This window comes from Dermacentor albipictus, chromosome 2, assembly GCF_038994185.2.
Source record: "Dermacentor albipictus isolate Rhodes 1998 colony chromosome 2, USDA_Dalb.pri_finalv2, whole genome shotgun sequence".
Lineage (NCBI taxonomy): Eukaryota > Metazoa > Arthropoda > Arachnida > Ixodida > Ixodidae > Dermacentor > Dermacentor albipictus.
The window spans coordinates 103,045,690-103,060,071 of record NC_091822.1 but is presented as its reverse complement, the minus strand read 5'-3'; the positions used below and the strand labels follow the sequence as shown (position 1 = coordinate 103,060,071).

The following is a 14,382-nucleotide window of genomic DNA, read 5'->3' as shown; positions in this document are numbered from 1 at the left end:
TTCGGGAGCTCATTCGACACACAAACCTGCCTCTTCAAGGAGCGAAGAAGAAGAGCGAACTCACCCTGTTCCGCAAAATACCACCGTCATTTATTGGATGGGGATTTACGCGCCGAAACCACTTTCTGATTATGAGGCAGGTGGTAGTGGGGGACTCCAGAAATTCCGACCACCTGGGGTTCCTTAACGTGCAACTCAATCTAAGTACACGGTTGTTTTCGCATTCCGCCCCCATCCAAATGCGGCCGCCGTGGCCGGCATTCGATCCCCTGACCTCGTGCTTAGCAGCCCAACACCATAGCCACTAAGCAACCACGGTGGGTGCCCCCGTCAGTTGCTGTATTCATATATATATATATATATATATATATATATATATATATATATATATATATATATATATATATATATATATATATATATATATATATATATATAATCATAGATATGCTTTTAACGCGTGATATCGGCTTCGCGCAATACACACAGACGTACAGTACTTTTTCCCGCTTTGACACTCCCAATGCTTAGGAATATAAGGCGACAGTGGTTGAGGCAATAACCGCTTATTGCCCCTAGAGGTGGACTAAGGAGCTCGCCTGCCACCAACACTGTAGCATGTAGTGGCACGCGGCTGTGCCGAGGCGACGGGTATAGAGACGCCTGGTGCGTTACCGCGCTCGCGCCAGCGGCTGTGTCGAGGCGGTTGCGCGGCGAGATTGGGATTGACGTCGGAAGCAGTAATTGAACGACATGCTGTATCGGCGGTATGTCGCAGCTATTATTTCGTCCATTCGTGCGCAGATGCAATAAATGGCCGATTCTGGCGACGAAATTAGATCGTTCTTCAGGAAGATGTCGGGTCGTGGCAGCTGCGGCGGCGTGCAACTTAACGAGCGCGGTATCCATCACTTTGCTTGTTAGGGCAAGCGAGATGGATCAGACTCGTGGTGGTAGTTGCCCTTGGAAAACATTCGGCGTCATAAATTAGCAATTTGCTTTCTGGAATTTCTATTATTTACCTTTTCGACTCAAATTCAACAAATTTCACTCTATGTGGCCCAGTGGTTGTCTCATATAAATATTCGCTTGACACCTGTCTTTCACAAGTATCTGAATAGCTGTGCACAAATCAAAACGCCATCTATTCTTTCTATTAATTAATTTTGTAACTATTTCCGGCACATATTGATGTTTTCAAACACAACCCTTTGAGATTTCAGAGCACGTCCACATGGCAATCATTTTGAAGCTGGCAGCACTTGTGAAAAAACATGCAGTGAAGTACAATGCTACTGCCCTTCTCTTGTCTAGTGTTTTCTTTTTTTTGCATTCAGCAAATATTATAACTGGAACGCTAATGTATTTCGGGGTGAATTTTGGGAATGTATATCTCGAAACTGCCCTGCAAGCTCGCCATCTGCATCTGGTGCATTACAACAGCTGCCGTAAAGATATTAGTTTGAAAGCTCCTTGGCAAAATTTTCATAATAATTCGATTATGAATTTAGATCGCCCTAAGAACATCCGCCTCTTAAAGTAATTCAGGTCAGGAGCAGTATAACTGTCCTAAATAATAGAGGCAATTTCGGAAATTTTTGATAAGCAAACATAAAAAAAACACCTTATACCTCTTCCTCTTCTTTCTTACGGGTCATCCATCTCTCCACACAGCGAGCTTTCCGGACTTGCCCACTGACCGGTTCTTCAAGGGTTGGCGGGAGGCCGCAGCAGCCGCCATTCGCCAAGCTTGGGCCGACACAACGATGCTGCTGCACATGGAGACCGAGGCGAACGCGTTTTACACTCCCGTGTTTAACACGATGGTCATCTCTGCATCGATGCTGCTTCCCAATATATTTTTCACTGAAGGTCCTGCTGCCTTCAACTACGGTAGCTTAGGCAGGGTGAGCATGCGCCTCGGCACGGTGGGACATCCGCTACTTCGTGCTCCTGCAGATAAAGAGCAGCTCTTCCTGTATAGGCTGCCTAATGCCGAGTTCACTACTTCACGTTTTAAACGGCCCATGGCATCACGCGGTAACTGCCATTTCGGTGTTACTTTAGGAGTGTTGAAGTATAACATGTGCAAAGGGTGAAATAAACGATGCCATATTTCCTAAAACACAAAACAAAAGCAAATAGAAATGATCAATCGGAGGTCAGAATGCTTTCATGGCTTAATCTTATAATTAGCTGTAAGTGCACATTTATCACTCCGAGTGCCAGTGCTCCCGTATGAAGAGGTCCTTCGCTAGAGAGAGCAGAGGTGCTCTTGTTCATATTCCCAAGGGAAAGGCGGAAAAGCTTTCCTAGCTCCTTGCAGCTGATTAAAAATTTGAAACACTAACCTGTTGAACTACTTTCGTGACAAAGCGGATCATTCCCGAGTCTGAGTGGCAATGCTCTAAATGCTTTTAGACTTCCACTAATACACAATTTTCGCACTCAATTATTCGCTTGATACCGCACTTCCAGTGCTCTCAACAGGCAAGCTTGCCAGCACACAATGCCTGCGCAACATTTACGAACTACTTGGTTAGCAAAAATTTTGGCCTGACAGCCGCGTGGCTGTTAGGCCTAAATGTCAGGTCCCATACTGCTGTGATGAGTGGTACGCGAATACTGCAACGTTTGTTCGCTGTTCAAAATTGTTCACCATTGCTTACAATCTTTTTGTTCCTTGTTTTGAGGCAGGTTTTGGCTCACGAGATGATGCATGGTTACGACGTCACGGGATTAGAGTTTGACGAGAACGGCGAGCAGAGGCATTGGTTCTCGCGTGAATCAACCGAGCAGTACGTGAACAGGACGCTCTGCTTGCGGCACTTCCACAAGAACGTGAGTGAACTCCCTCGCAACGATGGCGAGAGTACCGTAGCATTACGCGTTTGCAGTGGTCACACTCGAAGTCGCATCCCACTTTGCAGCAGTGGCAGGGTATTGCAGGCAAATACCGTGTTGCGATGTAACTTCCTATGTAAACTGACAAAGAACTCTCTGCTCTCTGAAATAAACTTGTCTCAAGGGCTTAAAGTCTAAACATAGATATACTGAATAAAATGTTTTTGTTTGTAAATAGATGAGGTAACATGAGCCGCTAAGCACTGCACATATGACGCCCAGCAGTAGCTCCAGAATGCAGCAATAGTTGGTAACGGCGGCTAGAAGCAAACAGGCACCACACATGTGGCGCACTAAGGCGTGCGACCTGTTCCTACATCCTTAATCACTGATTTAGTGTAATGCCACCTATTAGCTATTGTATGCGTTGGTTGGCTGAGCGAGCGTGACATAACATGACAAGAACTTTATTTGAGTCCTGAGGGACTGAGACCTCGGGGAGCCAAAACCGAAGGGTCCAGAAGATGAAGTCGGTGGCTCCGCCCGCGATGGAACCGGGAGATCAAGTCCCGCAGCAATGTCGTGGGCCCTCTAGACAGCCTGGTGTTGAATGTGGAGATTGCAGCTCGTGAGAGATTCCTGCCATTTTTCTTTCGTGATGTGTGGAGAGGCGTTAAGCGCTGGGCATAGCCAGAGCATGTTGTCAAAGGAGCATGAGTCATGACCACATTTGGGGCATGACTTTGAGTGTTCAGGATCTATCCTGTTAAGAGACTGAGGAGTGAGATATGAAAGGGTTTGCAGGAGCGTTAGTGTGGTAGCCTGAAGTTTGTTCAATTTAGGGTGAGGGGGTGAAAATGTCCTCCGGCCTAGTCGATAACGGGAAACAATTTCGTGGAATGTACTTAATGGATCTTTGTGGATGTTGACCTCGTTCCAGCCTGACTACCCCCAACAGCGCGGTGTGTGAAATCGCGCGCTCACGCTGGGCCTGCTCGTTAGGATTACATCCAAGCGGGTTAATTGAGCTAGCTAGATGGGCTGAGAACCACGAGATTTGGTATCCTCCTTCGGTACTCTCCCAAGTCCTTTGAAGTGCTTTGATCACAATACTGTACGCCTGTTCAGATATGAGGGCGGACGAGAAGGATCTAAACGCTGTGCGCGAGTCCGAGAAGACGATAGCGGAAACTTTTGAGCTGTGAAAAGCCAGAGCGATCGCCGCTTCCTCCGCCACATGGGCAAACTTAGTATAAACAGAGGCTGCATTGACCAGGTTGCCCCTCGCGTCTACTACCGAGACAGCGAACTTATCCCCACTGTCATATCTTGCAGCATCGACAAAGAGGGCATCTAGCTTCTGCTGATTGATCTTTTTAAGGATGGACTTGGCTCTCGCGAATCTTCTACCTTGGTTATGCACTGTGTGGATGTTTCGCGGGAGGGCGTCAACTATGATGCGAGCTCTGGTTTCCCGGGTCAAGCTAACTTTCGTCGCCGGTTCATGTCTGGGTTGGATTCCTGCTTCTTCTAAAATCTTAATCCCTGGCTTAGTGGATGAAAGTCTCATTATCTGATCCGCTGTGTGAGCTTCAATCAGCTCATCGATGGCGTTGTGGAGTCCTAGCTCCAGCAGCTTCTCAGTGCTTGTGGACTGCGGAAGGCCGAGCACGCGCTTGAGGCCGGTTCTGATTAGGGAGTCGAGCGTGAACCTGTGTGTTCTCGGACTCAGCCATGGCCCACAAGAAAGAGACCTTGAGGCCACAATTGCCGAAGTTTCATGTTCTTACGGTGGACCCAGACGAGCTCCTACCATTATCGTTTCGTGCGTAGCCACCAGGTAGCCCAGTGGCTATGGCGTTGTGCTGCCGAGCTAGAGGTCAGCGTTCCAACTCCAGCCGCGCTGATCTCATCGAAATGAGCGCAAGATGCAAAATGACCAGGCTTAGCTTGGTTAAGCCAAGAATGCGTTGCATATTGCGCGAGTTGGGGCACAGCTTTTCCTCCGGCTGTCGTGACGTCACGTCACGCGGTTGCGCTAAAGGTCTATGGTGGCTGCCCGGCCGCGCCCAAGGGCTGAACTGAGTGATCGCAATGTGCAACGCATAAAAATAGAAGGAACCTAATAACAAACATAGCAAACTTAAAAGAGAATAGACCCACATATGAGACGCGCAGCAATGAACAATGGCTCATACCCTCAATGGTGGCTGCCCGGCCGCGCCCAAGGGCTGAACTGAGTGATTGCAATATGCAACGCATAAAAACTATCGTGTACTTTGATTTAGGGGCACAGTAACGAATCCAGGCTGCCAAAATTATTACACAGTGCCGCATTATATACGGCGCGCCTGGTATCATACCGTATATCTTGCCATGCATAACCACATGATTTCGCAATAAAACCTGCTAAAGCGCGCACAGGAACTCCGACATTACCGTGCAATCAACAGCAGTTTCATTCGATTTTATTCGTTACCTTAAAGATCCCCAATGAAAAGAGTATTACATAAGGGTTGAAAAGCTTGCACTACAGTCGAATGGATGGGCCCCTCACGCCTTTTTTAGAGGATATCCTGAGCGTCAATTATATGCACAGCTAGACGCTGCGTCACACGAGATACAGTGTTTCCAGAAATAAAGAACAAATTACGACGCTGCACCTAAAAAAATGTGCTGAAGCATACTACGTGCTTGATTTTATTACCTCTAGGGTAATTCGTTTTTAGCCTAGAATTCCAGCTATATGCGACTCATATACCGAGTGGAACCCAACACTTGGCCAATACAGGCATCTATTTTGGCACAGTAAATTTAATGCAGACCTGTCGCCCAGACTTCTCTTTTCTTGTACGTGGGGCTTTTGGACACAGGTCAATAAATTTAACAATACCCGCAGCTGCGTGACCCTTGCAAGCCACAGCCTCTATTTGTCGTGAGTGTTCCCGTAACCCTACGTCAGAGATTTGGCAAACGAAATTAGTGCCACGTTGTTTGCTTGTAATAGAGCAGTACACTTTGGTGCGTGGACGGCATTAAAACAGTTATAACGGCGGAATTTATTGTCAACAAGCAAGCCATTAATATAATTGCGGGAGCCTAGACGTATATAAATTTAAACCATTTGGGATTCTTTAACATGCACCTAAATTTCCTCACGCATGCATTCTCGCCCTGCCGATCTTATAGCAATGCAGCTGCCGCAGCCGGAAACCTAACAGGAGACACGATGTTTAGCACCATAGCTCCATTGCCACTAAATCGTCGATGTGGTTCCAAAGCATTTTCCGTCACTTGTATTCTATTTTGTGCACCCGCCTGGTTTGGTGTTAAGGCGGCACTGTGAAAATACCAGCCTACAGCGACAAAGCAAATATTTGCTTTGGTATTCTCACACCATCCTCAACCCGAAGTTCTTCCTTCAGTCCAACGAGTTGTGCACAACGTGCCTACTCGGCTGAAGAAGGTGCAGCGCTTCTCAATTATCGACGCGTTGGTCACTTCTATTTAAGCGTGATCTTGCCATGATCTTCGTTGAGTCGTCTTGCGGTGCTGAGTGCAGGAACGTTCCAGAATATTGGAGTGAACGCCAAATCGCTAAACTAGTGTATGTAGTGTGCCTAATACCCTGCTCTCCTTGCATGTCAGCGTTTTCTGGTTGAAGCGTGCTTGTGCAGCGCTTTCTTCATTTCCTGATTGATTGATCTATCAAGGATTAGAAATGTTGGTAGGAAATAAAATATTGTTGGAGGCAGTGTACAAAGTCATTGAACTACTGATATCGTTGTCATCGTCGTCATCTTTATCTGGGTACAACGTGGTTGCTTGATTGAGGTATGTGGCGTTTATTTATTTATTTATTTATTTGTTTATTTTTTTATTTATGTTACCCATAAGATACAGAGCACTTATTTCAGAGGGGAAGAGCAATTCATAGCAATTAAAAAAGAACACAGAGCACTTTTCATACAAGAATATAAAACAATAGAGTAAAAAAGATTAAACATGCTAAGAAATGTCTTACAACGTTATAAAACTATTCATCAACAATAATTTTAGGTGGATAACCAAAACAGCATACTAAAGTCAGATAATGGACAATACACAAAAGCGGTAATTAGGTAATGAGCGTTTTAAGGATATTTTTAAATTGAATTGAATCAGTGATGCGTGCAGGGAATTCCATTCTTTGCAAGTTTTTGCAAAGTATGATTGGGCACATTTTACGGTGTTGCAATGGGTTGCTGAGACTCCTTGTAGGTGATTTCGGCGATGGGAAATGAAAGGTGCTGGTTGAATCCATTGGGAATGAAGATTAGAGTTATGGTAGAAAGCCTTATGGAACAGACAAATACGGGTACACTTTTGGCGGGTATAGCTAGTGGGATCAGGTTTAAAGACGTCTTAATTTTCGTAACACTAGCCGAATGATGATATGTAGCCAAGATAAAATGAGCTGCACGATTCTGCAGTTTCCAACATGAGTGCTAGTGCCGCCTGTCCAGAGTCCCATACAGACGAAGCATGTTCCATTTGTGGTTGCATATAGGTGGTGTATAACGTTTTTGGGGATGGCGGGGCAAGAAAAAACTTAGTTTCGAGGTAACCCAGTATTGGGTTTGCTTTTGATGCTATATGTTCTGTACGTAATTTCCAGGAATGAGTGTTAGTTATACGGATGCTGAGATACCAGTAAGATGCTGCGCTTTCAAGGGGATGACTATTAAGTAAATACCCTGGACAAGTTGCACTCGACCGAGAAACCCTCACAGACTTACGTGTTATAAGGTTTAGTTCCATTTTACAGTCGTGACACCAATCATGTGTGCGACTGATATCGACCTGGAGCGCGTGAATATGGGAATCGTTAGTTATTTTACAGTAAATCGCACCATCATCAGCAAATGAATAAATTCTAGGGGTAATAGCAGTAGGTAAGTCATTTATATAATTTAGGAATAGTTGGGGGCCAGGAACATATCCTTGAGGAATCGCAGAACCAACTCGTGCAGTAGAGGAACCAGCGTGATTAGTGCTGACGATTTGAAGACGGGAAGATAGAAGTGCCCTAATCCAGTTAAGAACTGCAGGGTAAATTTTTAGAAGACTTAGTTTATATAAAAGCAGTGAGTGGTTAACATTATCGAAAGCTTTAGGAAAGTCAAGAACTATGCACTCAGTTGGAAAAGCGCTGTCCAAATAGAAGTGCAAGTCATTAGTGAAGGAAAATAGTTGAGTATCACAAGGGAAAAACTTTCGGAAGCCATGCTGATTTAAAGAGAAGAAATTGTTATCCTCTATAAAATTAACAAATGAGCAAATATATGTTACATTAATTCAGTCAGGTCTCTGGCCCGACAGTCAGATGGGTTGTGCTTACCTCTGGCTTTATGTAGTGGTATGACGAGTGCAGTCCTCCTCTCTTTAGGTAGTATGCCATCCTGATACGATTGTAAAAATGCATTTAAGGATCATAGAATTATATTCTTTGGTGTTTCGTCAAACATTTGCTATGGATGTCATCAATTCCGCTAGAAGACGTCAGCTTGAATTTGTCGATAATGTGTACGACGCCACGCCAGTCGAACATGGTGGGATCCATGGCAAAATGATTTCACAATTGAAACTCGGGACGTTGGATGCCTTTGGGAGAAAAAAAAAACAACTTGACGAAAGTATTCCGTATAGTAGCACAAAGATGGTCGGAAACAGGGTCGCTGGTAGGTGCAAGTAATGAAACTTTATTGTTGTTACCAGGTTTAATTATACTCCACGAATGTTCAGCATGAATATGTCGATAATGTGTACGACGCCATGCCAGTCGAACATGATGGGATTCATGGCAAAATGATTCCACAATTGAAACTCGGGACGTTGGATGTCTTTGGGAGAAGAAACTAAGCAAACAAAAGTATTCCGTACAGTAGCCCAAAGATGGTCGGAAACAGGGTCGCCGGTGGGGCATGTAATGAAACTTTATTGGTGTTGCCAGGCATAAATATACTCCACGATTGTTGTTGATTGGTCTTGAGGAAGTTCGGGAGGGTTAAATTAAAAGAGATGGTTTTGGTTTACTTTATTAATGCTCGTGAATATGCTCAAGCAGCTATCTTGTATGCTGTACAGTGGGCAGGTTTTAAAGAATGCCTTGCAGTTCGAAAAAGTATTTTCTTTCTGTTAAAAAGTTGGCCTAAATAGTTAGAGCATGGACTTTGGTTATCGGAGTACACGTGCAGAAGAGGGATATGACGCTTGATCAATTCAGACACTTTTTCGGAACATAAGCCAGTCTGTTTCCACTGAGTGCTCGAGAGAACCTGGTAAGAAAATAGATAAAAAGGAGCCCAATTCGTTAATAATGGCTGCAAAATTAGTTTGGTTATATTATCTAAATTTCTTGGATCGTTTTGATGATGGTGTATGGTTCCATTTGAACGTTAAATGCAAGGCATTTTTATCGCTCAGACCAGTCATATGTATTACGGATGACGTAGTACCGTCTGATGATGTTAGTACTAGATCTAGAAAAAAAGAAGGAGTCGGAGTAACACGTGTGGGTGAAGTAACGATTTCTGCTAAACCAAAAGCCATGCAGGTGGCGATATATTTGTGGGGTTCAGCAGTCGGCGGGTGAAAGGGGGCACGTGTGCGACCAAACATTGTGAGGATAATTGATAATCGCCGATAAGTATGACTTGCGCATTGGGATAGCGAACCATGATTTTATTTAAGCAGTCATGCAAGCTATCGCAGAAAGAGGTATCACTGAAAGGGCAGCAATAGCAGACACCAACAATCACTTTCTTGAAACCTGAATTTAGGCAACACCACAATGATTCAATATTCGAAATGACGGGTATGCAGTAGCAATCAAAGCGGTCGTCGATTGGGAGAAAAACACCACCCCCTATTCTATCGGTGCGTTCACTATGGTAGACAACATACTTTTTTATCACAGCGAAACAATTACGATTTTAGCATTTCGCCATTGAGCCATGTTTTAGAGCAATTAACTCGGCTTTCAGATCGTTAATTAGGGTGTCGCATTCATCCCTATGCTGAAGATAATCAAAATATTAGTATATAAACTAGAAAATTCTGATTTTGCACGCGAAGCGTCGTTCGCTCTCGCGTATGCCTATTGCTCTTTGGATAGTAGAAGCGACCAGAGCGAAGTGCTCGAGGTGATGTTCCGTGTGAATTCGGCATGGCGTTCGAGGGGCCGATCTCAAAAACATTGTCAGTCATGTCATTATAAACCAAAGATTTGCCGCGAACATGCAGTTTTTTGTATCGAAGATTATTTGGCTTACGCAGGCTTTTACCATGCCCTCCTAGCTTTTCTTCTTTTTTTTATGTTGCGCGCTAATGGACAGAAGTTCTCACTTAGCGCAATGACACTCTTTATTTGCGAGGAACAGTTAACAAACACTGATTTTATGTGTTTATATGTTGCGAATTTGGCAATTATCGGCCGTATTTTCCCTTCGATAAACCATCCGTTCCGGGGAGTCTGTAATGTGCTGTCACTGTTTAAACTGGGACTAAGTTGGGAGCATTGGTAATGACGCCAAAACTTTTGCTTCAGAATCGGAATATGCTTCATTTTCAACGTCTGTTATTCCATAAGAAACGATATTGTCACGTCGAGAACAGTCCTTCGCGTTTTCTAGCCGATGGCATAGTGCGCAGGCATCCGACTCAGGGCGGTCAACTTGATCATGAGCTCGCTGACATCGGCCTGCCATTCCTGAAATATTCCAGTCTGTCCTTCAATAGCTTCTAAGCGTGTCTTTATATCTAATATGGCTTGAAGAAAGTTTTTTTGTTCAGCTTTCACTTCAGTCACCGTTGTGGCAACTGTTTCTTTTTGTACAGTTTCCATTCTGATTGATTGCTAGTTTAAAACTTTGACTGTTTTAAGGAACTTGTGCAAGGACTTGGGCTCATTCATTTGGACCCGGATCACACTCAACATCCCCACACAAAACCAGCAGCAGTGAACAAAAAGGCTCAAACAAGGCTCCAGGGCATGGAAGCACAACGATAATGGCATAATCAGATTTGAAACAATAATAAGGTAGTTTGGACAGGTAACTGTCCTGCAGAACGAAGCAGAATGCGTGAGCGCCTCTCATTTTTTCCTGTGCTTCCATGCCCAATGAGCAGCAATGGACCAGGACTCAGTTTTAAATGGTACGCTGTTGAGACTGTCGACGTTCCTGTGGCTGTTACAGGTTGTGGTACGACGTGATTGAGCAGAAGACGGTGAAGCTGGTCATAAAAGCAGGAAGTCGATCCCTTGATTCCGGGTGAAGTGGGCACCGCTGAAGTTGTAGCGTCAAAGGCGAGCGCAGTGATAGCGGGCTTTGAGGCACAGCCCATGCAGCCAGCAGCTGGTAAGGCGAAATACTGCAGAACGAAGGAGAGCGCGTTTGAGCCTCTCATTTTTCCTTTGCTTCCATGCCCAGTCGCTCCGAACACATTCACATGTGTTCGGAGGTGTTTTCAGGAAGTTAGCATTTCAGCGTTCTCTGATATAGGCCTACCAGAAAAGAAGGTCGAAGTCGACCACAAGGGGTAACAGGTATCTGGAGAGCGAAGCACCGAGTGGAGCTGTCAGCAGGAATGGTGAGGCGTCTAAGACATAGAATTCATGTCTTTAACGGGAGCAGCGGCTGCTGCGTTTCCCTTCACAAAGAATTTCGTAGGTCACGTCGCTCAGTTGTTGCATAACCAAACAAAGGTCAAATTAATGACTTAGCCACGCTGGTGGACTGGTTTGCGTCGTTCTGCGGTTGATCTTGACGATGCTCTGCGTCTCATCGGACGAACTAAATTAGATTCCATTGCACTACTGTAGAATAAACTCGACCATTTGGGCTTCTTCACCGTCTACCCAATATCAGCATAAACAGGCGTTTCTGTGCATAACTTGGAGCAGTGAGAAGACGAGGAGAGAATTAAAAAAAAGCGACAGGACGAGCACTGACCAGGACATGTCCGATTCTCGTCGTCTTCACGCTGCTTTAAATTACAGGGAAAACGAACCAACTATTCTAAATCGACTTATGGCATTTCTGCATTTCGCCCCCTTCGATATGCAGCAGCCGCGGCTGGCATTGGATTCCGCAACTCCGTACTTAGCAGCGTAATGACATAGCCATGAAGCGACCACGACGGGTGGTGCGTCACTGCTACTCGGCAGCATTCGTATAATGAAGTAGGAGTAAGCAGTGAAAAGTATAATGCTCAAAACTGTTGTAGCCGGGCGCGCATACACCCAGCGGAAAAGAATGAAGCCGGTCCATTCCAATACTGCCGTGATGTTAGCCTGACGTTTGTTCCGAATGACGTCGTCTCAGCTTTCTTGGTCGATCTGAACATACATGAGATTCTGCTTAGGATTGGTTTTGCTTGCGCAATGTGAGGCCGTTCATTTGAAGATGGCAAGCAGTGCCTATGCCGTGAACAGTGTCACTGAGCTTTATATTAGTGCCCATGAGCTGCATTGCAAATTCTGTGGTATGGTATCACTGCTCAAGAACACTCGGTAGAGTACAAAGCCATGGACGATGATAGTTTCATAGTAACTCGTAGTGCATCGCGGAAGCACCCCGATTTCATTGTATAGCATCAGTTAGCCGTTGGCAACAGTGGACCAGTGGTTAGCGTTCCATTGCACAGACAAGGGCCCAGGCAAATCAAGTGCAAACAACAGCTGTAGTGATCAACACGTTGTACCCAGCTAATTGGAAGCACGTGCAGTGTCTTGAGTATTGGGCAATTGTGGCATTTTTAGGTAGTGCTTGACGTAGATAGAAATGATCGGCTGTTAATACACATATCTTTTATGTGTGACAGCGTGCGTGTGAAGCCCAAACCTCCGGACGCGGGCCCCTCGTAAGAAGCAAACAGACTCTCGCCACGAAACATCAGTGATGCAGCAATGAGTCTGGTGGTTACGTAAGCATCGCAGCTCAGACTGTAGACGATGCCGTCGGGCATATAAATGAAATGTTAGAATATAGGCGATTTCAGACGACTCCCAATAAAAGGTCTTCAAAGTAGTTGATGAGGGACCCGAGTTCAGACTCGTCGCGCGGTTGCCGGTTGCGTCAGATGCTGTGATGGCGCAAGGGAATGTGCCGTCTTCCTCCACGTTGAATGGTGCCGTATGGAATTCGACCAATAACTCGGTTTAAAGTTACATCACCAAAAAAAAAAAACACACACCAACGGCTGGCTGCGCCAACCACGCAGTGTCGTTCGAGAACACATTATCGCGCCAACCACGCAGTGTCATTCGAGAACACATTATCTTGCACCAACTCAGCTATTTTCTTGCACCAAGTTAAAGATTCTTAAGCAATTGTATCAACGGCTGCTAAAGAAATCCTTTGGAGTCGTGACGTCGTTGCTCAACTGTTGCTTATTGCATACGTGATACGCGTAGTCATGAACACTGGGTGGCTTATCGTATACAGAGTTATTCGGTAGACCAAGGAAGAGGAGGACTTCAGGGTGGCCCAAAACCGTTGGGTAGTCCGTGTAGTAAATTGCCACAGCTTTGATGTCTCCAATGAGTCTAGCTCTTCGGAAGACGAAATCTGTACAACTGTTCCTCAGCGTCGTAACCATTTTGTTAGGATTTGCAAAAACCAAGTTTAGGTAGTGTCGCAACGTTTTTATAAAGTATGGATGTTTGTCCGGATCTTAGGTGAAATCACCGCGCACGATGAGCGACTTTCTGTGGTTGGCATTACGCACAACGCGAGGCGTACGGGAGGAGTGACTAAGCTATGCGGCAGGCGTGCACGATTTATATAGAGCGCAGTAGAATTCCATGACGTGACACTTGGCAGCACGTGTGACTGTCGACCACGCAGAATGGAGGCGCAGCCGGCCGTTTCGCAGAGTAGAAGAGCGAAACGAAAGGGCACACAAGGGTTGCAATGTGGGCTTGTTGGTAACGCATCTTGAATAGGTGCATGGCAGCGCAATGAAAAGACAGGACAAAAGAAGACACACAGGGTCACAGGACACGGTGTGTGGACACAGGACACGGTGTGTTTCCCTGTATCTTCTTTTGTCCTGTCTTTTAATCCCGCTACCGTACCGCTAAGCAAGGGCACAGCCACTTGGCCTGTGTAGTGTGAGCACCTGGGGCTCTATGAAGCGGCTTTACACAGACAGAGACAAAATACAAACTCACACCGCCTGGGGAACAAGGAAATGTAACGGTGAACATAGACGACCGCTCCTAGCCATTTAAAATGGCGCCAAAGCCGCCTACCTTTGTACAAAAAATTACATTTTTTTTTAAGTGTGCATGTCCTCCTAGCTGTTTTCACCAGTCTATTTCCATGTTTTGTTGAAAACGTCGCTACATTTCCAAGGTATAACCGGGGATGACGTTTGTGGCACATGTCACCGTTAATATATTGAGCAGGCTACTGCAGTGCATTGTTTCGATGTAGCCAATACTTGACATTTGCCGAGTTTTACCAACTTATTCGTTTGCTTTTATGGGCCTCA

The 14,382-nt window shown here is 45.3% G+C and overlaps 1 protein-coding gene across 8 annotated transcripts in view; it reads left to right on the top strand.

Moving 5' to 3' along the window:
- LOC135921082 (neprilysin-1-like) overlaps positions 1–14,382 on the top strand; it is a 103,043-nt gene that overhangs the window by 76,960 nt on the left and 11,701 nt on the right. For 7 of the 8 annotated variants that reach the window (XM_070533818.1, XM_070533819.1, XM_070533821.1 and 4 more), the window contains 2 exons: positions 1,675–1,907; positions 2,698–2,841. In XM_070533818.1, coding sequence (XP_070389919.1) covers positions 1,675–1,907; positions 2,698–2,841 — 377 coding nt within the window. The remainder of the gene's footprint in view (positions 1–1,674; positions 1,908–2,697; positions 2,842–14,382) is intronic. The other variant, XM_070533817.1, reaches the window with a different exon arrangement.